At 33.2% G+C, this 11,916-nt stretch overlaps 2 protein-coding genes across 3 annotated transcripts in view; one reads left to right on the forward strand and one right to left on the reverse strand.

Annotated features, from left to right (window-relative positions):
* LOC116016820 (sterol 3-beta-glucosyltransferase UGT80A2) overlaps positions 1-5,913 on the reverse strand; it is an 8,709-nt gene extending 2,796 nt beyond the window's left edge. Inside the window, exons 1-11 of one of the 2 annotated variants that reach the window (XM_031257244.1) lie at positions 5,466-5,913; positions 4,103-4,287; positions 2,881-3,114; positions 2,646-2,757; positions 2,324-2,494; positions 1,413-1,476; positions 1,214-1,271; positions 870-1,047; positions 597-727; positions 347-449; positions 142-218 (exon numbers count right to left, since the gene is read on the reverse strand). In XM_031257244.1, the coding sequence (XP_031113104.1) occupies positions 142-218; positions 347-449; positions 597-727; positions 870-1,047; positions 1,214-1,271; positions 1,413-1,476; positions 2,324-2,494; positions 2,646-2,757; positions 2,881-3,114; positions 4,103-4,287; positions 5,466-5,640 (1,488 nt within the window). In that variant the 5' untranslated portion in view covers positions 5,641-5,913. Of the gene's footprint in view, positions 1-141; positions 219-346; positions 450-596; positions 728-869; positions 1,048-1,213; positions 1,272-1,412; positions 1,477-2,323; positions 2,495-2,645; positions 2,758-2,880; positions 3,115-4,102; positions 4,288-5,444 lie in introns of both variants that reach the window. The other variant, XM_031257243.1, reaches the window with a different exon arrangement.
* Positions 5,914-11,570: 5,657 nt separating this feature from the next.
* Positions 11,571-11,916, forward strand: part of LOC116016926 (3-ketoacyl-CoA thiolase 2, peroxisomal-like) — a 4,565-nt gene continuing 4,219 nt past the window's right edge. Inside the window, exon 1 of the mRNA XM_031257386.1 lies at positions 11,571-11,729. Coding sequence (XP_031113246.1) covers positions 11,646-11,729 — 84 coding nt within the window. The 5' untranslated portion in view covers positions 11,571-11,645. The remainder of the gene's footprint in view (positions 11,730-11,916) is intronic.

Here is an 11,916-nt window from a genome sequence, read left to right on the forward strand (position 1 = left end):
TTTTTTTTTTTTTTTTTTTTTTTTTAATTTAAAGTTCTTTGAGCCTTATTTCTTACTGTCTTTCATGTTGACCAGAGGGGTTGCAATCTTCAATTCATTCACATATATTTAAAGGAATTAAGCTTAAGAATAAAGGCTCACCACAGCAGAACATTGTGGGAAAAGCCAGTCATGAGGACAGTTATCCAGCAGATATATAGAATCCTTTGGTTCTGCCACTGCAAGAAAAACTGCATTGGTGAGAAAAATATCCTCGACCTCACAAGAGATTCATACAAAAATGAAAAAGGAAACCTTAGAGCATACAATCTAGTAGAGCAAGTCAATCAACGAAAAAAGAACTCACAGTTTCCAAGGCCACCCCAGCCTTTATTAATGATCCCCCTCTGACCAGTTCTTTGTAATGCATCTACAATTGTTTGAGTCATTTTCTCTGGCTCTTGAACAGGCTGAGATGGAAGAAATAAGTTTATAGAAGTATTACAGTAACATATTTTTTTAAAAAGTACTTCTACAATATAAAAACTAGTGAGTTCTTTTCTCAATGCTTCCAGAGAGAAGGGAGAGAGATTTTAAGTGGGATTCAGGAAACTCACAAGACTACCAAATCCAATATAGATTGGCTTTGGGCCCGCATTAAGCCAGCTCACAAGTGATTCTGGAGGTTCATAACTTGATGCAAGATCAAGGAAGCAAAACCCCACCACATCAATCTTAGGTCCCCAATCTACAATAGTAGTTAAAACAAGATAATTTACATGCAGCTGTGAATCATGTGATGGTCACATAATTGCTTAACAAAATGAGAAAGGGAAAGTGGGGGTACACCATTTCCACATAAACACACACCAAAAAACAAAATGTTTCACCTTTTGGTTTAGGAACAAGGTGAGGACTCCAAATATATCCATGTGGAATATCAGATTCAGAGCCTTGTGAACCACTTAAATATGTGACTGGTCGTAGTTTCAGCTTTTTCTTCCTTAAATCATTTATCATATCCCTTATTCCTAGCCAAATCAAGGAATCAACAATCTGATACGACAGCTGCAAAATACATGAAAGAGCAAAATTATATGGTAATTTGATTTGAAGATAATCCATATGTTATTCCAAGAGGAGAACAAAAAATGTTTTCATCAAGGTCGCAATGTTAATTCATACAAACATGTCTCAAGATGCAGAAGGAAAGACATTCAACTAATCAACTCACTCGATATCCGGAAGGTTGCTTCACACGAGACAAAGGATGAGGAAATTCACTAGTTGGCCTGCCAGAGCACATAAAGATGTGATTAAATTTATTACAAAGGAAGGAAGCAATCCAATAATCAGGATACTTAGAAAGTGGTACAAGGAAAAGTGAACAACTAAAGATCTTTCTAGGCCTCCATTACCCTAAGAAGACTTACGTCCATGGCATTGTAAAAAATATATGAATTGGAATCTTCAGAGCCTCTGCAACATGTGTATGCCCTGAAATTTCCTTCCCATGTTAATAGCTGAGGTTATTGTTCAATAATGCAATATGAGAAATATGCTCATTTGACAATTGACAGACATCGTACAAGACATTGTAGGGCAGGCATGATATTGGGAAACAAGTAAAACTTTTCAAGCCAACAAAGGATAACCCTTCAGATGAAATGTGCCTTATCACTCTGATTCAAAAGGCAAAACATTATATGATCCTTAAGAGCATAAATTTGGATGTTCAGGATCAGGTAAAATGATATTGACAACAACTAAACCCACTTGTAATTAGTAATCAATGCCAAAATATTAGTGTTACAACAATGCTTTATGTAAGGAAATGTAAATGATGACATTAGTTGGTCTCGTTTTTTTTTTTCTTTGGTACACCTAAGGGGGTTTCGGACTGAACCTGTGACCTCATACCTAGAGTCACATGCTAATGCTACAAGACTACAAGGTCTTTGGCACTTTAGTTAGTCTATCCAAATCAAAATATCTGTAACGCAACTGGCTAACTACAGCTTATCTTTGCTACAGGATCCCAAAGAAAATTTTTAAATATTAAGATATACTATTGGTGCTAGTTAAGTGTTAAAAATTAGTTACTTTCTCAGATTGAAATTTAATGAATCCCATTCCTTTTTCAGCCATTCCAAATAAATGTCCACTGTTACACTTATAATACTTATACCATTCAATATATACTGATCATCCAAACATTCAATCAAGTGAACTATCAAGACCAAGTGTCAAAGTTGATATTCTTACTTAATTGTCAAGTCACAGTCAAACAAAATATTGAATTTAAAGAATGCAAGTACAAAGATGTGCAAGTTACTAGCCTTACCATACGCAGGGGGGTTAGCAATAATTGCTTCAGCATCGAAAGCGACCCCTGTATCCATATCAGGTTCTTTGCAGGCTGGGAGCAAAGAGTATATGATATCTTTCATTTGATTTCGTTGAGCAGGTATTTCTGAAGGTCCAGAAGGCAAAAATCCTTTGTTTTTAACCATGTCTATTAAAAAAAAAAAAGGAGTACATTACAAAAATAATGTTTGAACAACTTTATACATAATCACTAACTTTTTCCACGTTTCTTTTTTGGGGTGGGGTCTGTGGATTTCAATCATGCAGGAAGGTTATTCCTGAGGAAATTGGAAACTTACATCCCGCCAGAACTTTTGGATCGCCCCCAAGAGGATAGAATTCCAACCCAGCAGTCAGGACAAATTCTTTGAAATTTGCATGAGTTGCAAGTCTTACACGATGACCGTAATCCTGTATTAATAAGTCACTACCAATTACTGAAGTATAATATGCCAGAGAATTAGGTTCTATCACTTAGGTTTATCAGCAAAAGTACAAAACAGAAGAACACACATGCACATTCAAAAATTATACCTGCAAACGTTTGCCAATTGCAATAAAAGGTTGCACATCACCACGTGTTCCAACAATAAGCATTACAATCTGCATTGGTGGAATATACTGAAGTTCCGTTGCATCAAGAGATTCGTCCTCGACATCAGTATTTACATTTTCAGATTCATCTCCAATCACTCTAATATCTCCCGGAATTTCAAATTCTACAGTTCCATCATCTTTGACCGTAGCTATTCTGGTTAATAATTGGAGCTGCAGTGTTTCAAGTCTTTAACACGTATTCTAGGCATGTAGGATTTAGTAGATATTTTACCATCTAGTCTGCATACATGTAATGCAATTCTTTTCCAAAATATAAAGTAATTATGTTTAGAACACTGGCAAACTCTGAGACACCCAACATCATTACAATGCAGACATCAAGATAAAGGTCAGTAACACTGTTAAAACAAAGCCACAAATTAACACCTAGGTTCTGTGAAACAATCTAAGGGGCACTTTTCTTCTTTTTTTCTTCTATATGAACGGACACCTCCACTGCCCACCAATGGAAACATTTGAAACAATAGTGAACACAATTATTTGTATAGAATCTACTATACACAAACTTTTAAAAATAATTATGACTTGAACCCAGAACTGAAAGAATGCATTGCTGAGAAGAGAGTAGCAGTAAGTCATAAACACCATTGCAAGCAAAAAATAACAGTATTTATCAACTACAGTCTTGACAAATTGGAATTAAGTACAGAGTAAAATGTAAGCACATCATGGCCATTCAAAGCAACAGATTTGCATCATATAGGCATGTCATTCTCCATAAATTAATATTGAAGAAACCAGCAAAAGGAGAACAGCAGTACAATAACTCCAATAAATGCAAGCCAGGCATTTCCAACAATAGATCTAAATTGAAATTCAGAATAGACCCTATCCAAATTATACTTCATTGCCTCCAGCAAATTATTAGCTGAGCAATGGTGTGCGCATTTCATTGATGTGATAATACACAAATGTCCAAATAATATTACAATAATGTTCAGATGGTGATTTGAAAATTATGGTAATGAAATGTAACTACAATTATGATATGAACATAAAAGTGTTATCACTTGAACATCATTGTATTAAAGTTTGAACAGCATTGATATGGTGCACCATAGTCTTATAAGTTATAACTGTTGGATATTTCCAACAATAAAAATAAAGATAATAGGATTAAACCATTATAAAATTGTACCTTCTTCTGGACAGGAATTTTGTTGTCAAAAATTTTTGCTGCTTCTTCAGCACATATGTTATGCTTCTGCCTCTCAGTTTTTGATCTTCCCAACTTAGGATTACCAGAAGGTGGCTTGGATTTATCGGGACTTGAAATCTCAGAAGGTTTTGTATTTTCTTTTAAAATTTCCATACCATGAGTCCCTGAGATAGTTGTAGCTATTTTCAGAGAGCACAATTCATAAGTTTCAAATTTGATTCATATTCAGTTGGAAATTGAGCACTCACACTGGACAGTGGTTTCTCTAGGTATGTACTACATTATGAATATTGCTATCTATCAATACTTATTTGATTGAAGCTCTAAAAGTAGACAAAGCCATGCATAATGCAAATACAAAACAGAATTATCTATTTTACCTAAGTAATGCCACTGTTATTAACCATTCTCCAAAAGAAAGTAATACTACCTCATCAGGGCACATTACTGAATATAGTGAGGTAAAGATGCTGAATATATACACCAAAACTTTGTCCTTTATGACAATTTTAGCCAAACTTTGATGATTTTCTTATACTATGTTGAATAATAGGAAACCTTAGTCCTATTCTACTTAGTTTCCTATTCTTAGTAAAAGTGGGTTTAGCCTAATGTCCCTATAAAAATAGAATCTCTATATAGTTTAATATACAGAAAAACAGAGATACAATCTATTGTAATCTATCATTATTAACATAATAATATTTCTCATATATTTTGCTTCTACCTAACTAGCATGTGATGGCACCTTTCAATCCCTCAATTTCAATTTTCAAAATACTCAAAATTAACTTCTTATAGCAATATTAGCTGAGCCTGAATTTGACCAAAAACAAACATGGTGTGGCATGTCATGTGGACTCTCAAGTCATCCTACATGTCACTGTTAATTTCTAAAAATCACACCAAATTAGTCTAAATATGTCATTTAGCCCTTACATTTTGCCTTAAAATCAACTGAACTGATAATATTTATTCAGCATCACCAGCTTACTATGTATTAAGGGCTCAAGTGATTTCGAGACAAAATGTAGGGGATAAATGAATTACTTAGCCTCTTTTGTTTTTTGGATTATGATAATTAAGAAGGCATGGCATGTAACTATGTAATGGTAGGATTCAATTTCTAAGGTTTGGCTTTTCGTCGCCAATTGGCCATAACTATGTAAGTGACAAGCTACCAAAGCGCAAATTAGTACCTGCTGATATCATACAAGCCAGAGTAACATCGACAGCTAATTGTAAGTTATTTTCTTCTATTTCCAGTTCACATAAACTCCAGAAAACAAGCAGAATACCGTAGAGAAACAACAAAACTAACCGGAAGAGTCAATGGCCGCACCATTGGAAGTTGGACCACCAACTGATTCTGACCTGACCACTTCTTCATCACCGCCGCCATTGCTACGTCCGTGTCCACCATTTTCGCTGGTACTACCCTTCTCCAAAGCCACCGAGACTTCAGATGAACTCGAAGACGAGCTCGGCTGATCAGATTTCGGCGCCGAGTCCGCCATCGCCGGCTCTTCCACCACCTCCAGCGGACGCTGCTCCTCCTCCTGCCCCTGCCTGTGATCCAGATTCGCAGAACTTCCGTCAACTCTCAATTCCGAGACCAATACATACAAGCACCCGCGTGCTGTATATATGTATATATGTGTAGAGAGAGAGAGAGAGAATCCAGTGAGGCAGCGAAGATCTCTGGAGTGGTGAATTGAGGAGGTTTTAGAGAGAGAAAGAGCGAGAGGCCACGTTCGGAGGCGTGGGCGTCGGGTCTTTTTTAGCGGGTGCGTGAGAACACACACACCAACGAACCGAGAAGATGTTCAGACAGCCCAATCATCAAGGACATTTTCGTAAATGTCAACTGCTATTCACCATGCTAATTCTCGTGTCTCGCACGCTCTCGGTTCCCGCGCGTTTGCGGAGAACGAGCATCTGACTCCTTTCTCTTTTTTCTTTTTTCTTTTTTTTTCCCCTTTTTTTTTTTTGATTAAAAGTAATTTTTAATGATCGAGATTAAGTGTAATAGCAGTACTTATACTGCGGACCATGGTCCACAATGCATTGTGTATTATGGGTCATGGTTGATACTGCAGTTGTGTTGAAAGGATATTGTAATTGTGTTGAAATGATACTGCAGTTGTGTTGAAAAGAAACTGCAGTTGTGCGGAACAGATGCCGTGTCATTCATCTGTAAATGCAGTTGTGTTGAACGGATATTGCAGTTATGTTGAAAAGATACTGCAGCTGTGTTGAACGGATGAACGGCCTCTGTTCCATGCAACTGCAGTTTCATTTCAACACAAGTGCAGTATCTTTTCAATACAACTGCAATATCCGTTCAACACAATTACAGTATCAGTTATGATCATGGTCCACAATGCATTGTGCACCATGATCCACGATATAATTTGCGGCGTAATAGTGCATATACTTTCTATACACGGTAACACGGAATCACGGATGCCAACGAATCAAAATTTCTACGCTATAATATTACTCCGTATTAATTATTAACATATAAAAAGTAATAAATTCAATTACGAGTATTTGTACCTCAACTTAAGTGTTCCTTCACCACTCTAAATTTAGTGGGTGACAAATTTCTAAATGCTTTTACATTAGTCTATAGTGTCAACTATACACTGTTAGTAAAATTAAATTTATAAATTTATTGACCAATTGATCTAAGCTATAAAAATTTTCAGATTTTATTATTCATGACAGTTTCAAGCCTGCAATTCACTGATTCATAGCCATCAATAAACAAAAAGTGATGATGTTATGTAGTTTCCAATTCACTATCACAATAGTGTATTAAATGTTTTACTTTTTTGGTAGGTTATTATTTATATTTTATTAGACTTTAATTCAATGTAATGAATTATTAGTTTAAATGTTTATTATTGGGACAATTTACATCTAAATTTGTCAATTGATTAGTTTAGTAATCATAATGTTTCAAATTTGACCCACATAACAGTAGTTTATTGGCTATTTTTTTTTGTTTGAACCAATTAGCTATGACAACCTAGGTTGGTTGGCCTGGGTGGCCTTATTGTGGTCCTTGAATCAGTCAGCTATTAATAATTTAGGCCGATTTACTTCATTGTAGTCCTTAAGACGGACAACTATTGACTACTTATTATGATTTACTTCCTTGTGGTCTTTGAGACAGTCAACTATTGACAACTTAGGTTAATGTACTGTCTTGTGATCCTTTTCTCAAATAGGATATTACAAAGCAGGGTTTACTCTGTTTACACTCTTTAATACGAAAATCATGTTTCACCCACTTAGCAACACATTTCGGAACTACAATGATTGCTTCTTGAAACGTATTACGGAACCAATTGATTCTCAAGAATATTTGTAAAGCATGGTTAAGGTTATTATATAATTAAATATAACAATGTATATATTTAACTTGTTTTCTTTTAATTGTTAATAAGTTATCTAATTATTGGGATATTAATTTAATGGGCGGAACAGGACAATGCCTAGTTGGGACATGCGTAAAGTGTGCACCATGTTCGCTGTGTGCGTGCATTGCCAACCATTAGCTTGGTCTTCGAATTATGAGATATATGCGGAGTGAGAGTGCCGTCACACCGTTACATTGCTGGCTAAGGAAAGGATTATAAGTTTGAACTTTAAATTTGTTTATAAAAGGTAAAATATTTATTTTAAGAGCATTTTAAAGTTGTAATTTTTGTATTTGGGACTAAGAAAGATAAGATGAAAGGAAAGAAAAAAAAAAAGGAAAAACAAACAAAACAAAACAAAATTTGAAAAAAAATAAATGAAGATTAACGCGCCCAGCAGGCACGTGGAATGTACACGCCCGCCGGCTAGGCTCTTGTGGTGCTTTTCACTCGGTTTGGGGAGACTTTGCTTTTTTTTTTTTATGGGTCCCACTTTAGAGACAAAAGACATCTGGTTTATTCTTTCTCCTCTCCCTCTCTCCTCCATATAAGCATGACCTTATTAAAAATCACTATTGTGGTTGCCCTAAGAGTCCTATATCACTATCCAATAGGATAGTGTAATGGTATAACACTATGAGCTACTCGTGCAATTCCAAGCAAATTGAATTTCAAACGTAAGAGTCTCTTACATGCTTATACCTTAGAAGAGGTAAATTGTGTAAGTCTCAAAAACGTATATATTAGTGCCGACAACAAAATCAAATTCATACCTTCATATTTTGGTTATTGGTAGGATTCAAACCCTACAATATGCGGCTGCTAGCTAGTATAAAAAAAAATATAATTCATGGTTAAAAACAACACATAAATATTACTACGTAGTTATTAAGTGAAGAATCGAACACATGGAGGCCATGATGGACAATGGATTTGCTTTAAGTCAAAAATTATCTGATCAAATGAAGTTTATGATATAATTCGACAAAATTGAAAAACATGAATTATCAAAAAAATAATATCCAATCAATACAACTACTAATTTCATGAATCACGATATGCATGTGAAGTATGTGGTCGAGTTTTTAACTAACACAATATTTATTTTCTAAAATTCAAATATTTTTACAAAGAATACTTTATTCATGTGGTTACATATTGTTTTTTTTTCTTTTCTTTTCTTTTTCTTTTTCTTTTTAGATTGACAGTTATGGCAATGGGAGAGCAGATAATGGTTTTTGCATAGCATCTTCTTGTCATTTCCCATGTTGTTTCTGCTTTATGCTGACCAGTCAATCAAAAGAAGAAGGTAAAGAAAATGAAAGGAAAGTTCAAAGGAGCACGAAAAGACGACAACTATTGTAAAGTAGCTAGAAAATGAGGTAAACGTGGTTGGTCTATACAATGTTTTTTTTTTTTTAAATACAATGTTGTTAGAATCCTTGAAGTTTGTTAATGTGAATGAGTTGGCTTCCCATTTTTTATTTGTTGGGCGATTAGGGAAAACATTGTCACTATTTGAAGGTGTCACTTAGGGTGTGTTTGGTAACACAGAAAATAATTTTCGAAAATTATTTTATGAGTTTTTGTGTTTGGCAACGTTCAGAAAATGTAGTCAATGAAAAATGATTTTCGTTGACCACAAAAAAATAATTCAATATTTTTGAAAAATGACTTCGTGCGAGAGAGGCCGTCCCCCAGTTCGCTGGCTCTGGTTTTCGTCGAAAACAAGAGCAACGAGTTTTTTTTTTTTAAAATTATTTATAATAAATATTATTAGTTTATATATTTTTATATTTTAAATAAAATAATAAAAAAATATATAGTTATACATTTCTACTAATTTTCCACTCATTTTTCGGAAAATGAACCAAACACACAAAAACAGTTTTCCAGAATGCAACCAAACACAATAAATGAAATTGTTTTATGAAAAATTAGTCATTTTCCATAAAATATTTTCCAACTTTCCAAACACAGTCTTAGTAAATTCTATTTATATATAATAGTTCACTTATCACCCATGAAAAGTAAAATATTAGAAAGATTATTTGTGTGATGTGCTTGTTAGAAATGGTGTTGGATAATAATTGATTTTTTTAAAGTGACATTGACTTTGTTACAACGTAGCCGCCACGGGAAGCGAACCCATGACTACCCATTTGGTTGAGCTACTCCATGGCACTAGACCACAAGGTCATTGATATTTAATTGTTAATTATTAATTTAACTATATCTTGACAATATTTTTATGATAATAGTTTTAAATTCAATAATTATTCGTTATAAAATTTATCTATTTTCTTAAAGTTTTTGAGTTAAAAGATATATTACTATATTTCATTAAATTTTATTGTTTATCAATTCCTTATTTGATATTTTGACTTACAAAAAAAATATTTTTTTTACACACACCTTAGACAATTCAGCGAGAATTTGATTATTGAGTGTATTATATTCAATTGTCAAAACAAAACCATTGATGGGAGATAGGAATATGTTAGATTTAATATCAATCCACTATTAATGATATAATTATTTTTCTTTTAGTTGTGAGATTTTACAACAACAACAAAAAAAAAAAAAGGTGACATAGTGGATAATGAATGATTAAATTTAAAATTCTTATCAAGTCAATTGCAAATAATGACTATTAGTATTTAATATCTAAACTTTTTTAAAATATATATGGTCAAGATCTAAATTTATATATAAATCTTATATAAAAAAATGTTGAGTAAAATTTGGATTAACCTCACATCAATAAGAATATAAATTTGAGTTAATTTTACAACGATAAGATCATAAATATGTTGTATTAAATTTTCAGAAACAAAAATCATATGTTGTATTAAAAGAAATAATAATAATAATAAAAAATAAAAGAAAACATAGATGAACAGATATTATAATGTAATAGAATCCGTATTACGCAAAATAATAAAATAAAAGAAGATTAAAATCTTTGTGGGAAAAGATAATTTTGCTTCAAAAATAAAACACGCAAATTATATTACATGCATGCATCATAGCGCACTATATAAGCACTTTAACGCATTTTAATTGGAGCTGGGAAATTGGACGGAATATTCCTAGAAAGTATGCACAAAGTCATTCTATTACATTTTTTTAAAAGGAAAATAAATGTCAGTCACTTTTATTACTTGAAAATATACATTGAAAAAAAATATATATTTTTATGTAAAAAAGATAAATCATACAAAAAAGACTATGTATTACGAACTCAACTAAGAAGGTATTGAGATGAATTGAATTAATGACATTTTAGTATGAGAATTATGCTTCACCAACAATTAAGTTGTTTGAAGTTATATGTCTTTGAGTCTAACTCATTTTGTTAGTCAAAAGATAAAAGGAATGCTTGGTAAATACTCTGTAGTTGTTAGCTGAATGAGTTAGTGAATTTGAATAGTTGATAGCATTAGTTAATTATAGAAAATGTTTAATAAATTAGTTGATAGTTGATTACATGCCAAATGACATTCTCAAAAAACCTGCTTTGAGCGATTTTTTGAATTTTAGTATTTTGGAGCAATAAACTGTTACAAAAAACTAATTAATCAATCACTCATATGTGTTGTTTAACTAAGTCAAACAGCTAATAGTGGTCAAACAAGTTAAAATTGACTATTAAAATAACTATGTTACCAAGCATAGAAATACTTCCATAGCTTATTAACCAACCAAAAATTCTAAGCCCACAAGTGAAACTTTATAAACGCAAAAAATGGGGAACGAAGAACTACAAAAATGAAAAAGTAGAGAAATGGTAGTAAAAATGTAAAATGTAGTCTTGAAGTTTATCCTCAAGCCTTTGAACATTTTATAATTTTATAAAATAGTGAGGAGTAAAGTGTGACTGCAAAAACTTAGAGGGGTCGTAGTGAGATTATATGAAAAGTTATTGTTAAGTAGCTCTTTGACTTCTTTGGTCGTCTCTGATTCGTTCACATTCTACCAAACACCCGGCGGAGCCCATTTATAGTCCCATCAGCTTTCAGTAACCACAAAGAAACCACTCAAACCAGAGTGACACAGAGAGAGAGAGAGAGAGAGAGAGAGAGAGAGCAACAATGGAGAAGGCAATTTTTAGACAGAGGATTCTACTCGAACACCTTAAGCCGACTGATTCCTCTTCTCATGGATCTTCTCTTTCTGTAAGTATGCGTTTCCTATAGATTTGCTAATCATCGGCGGTTTGAGTAGATTTTAGAATTATCTTCGTTTTCTGAACGTGCTAATCTCTGAGAAATGATCCAGTTTAGCTTCGGTTAGGGTTAATGACTTGATTTTGATGATCATTTATTGATTCATAGCTCTGTTTTTTTTTTTTTTTTTTTTTTT

This window comes from Ipomoea triloba, chromosome 4 (genome assembly GCF_003576645.1).
Source record: "Ipomoea triloba cultivar NCNSP0323 chromosome 4, ASM357664v1".
Taxonomy (NCBI): domain Eukaryota; kingdom Viridiplantae; phylum Streptophyta; class Magnoliopsida; order Solanales; family Convolvulaceae; genus Ipomoea; species Ipomoea triloba.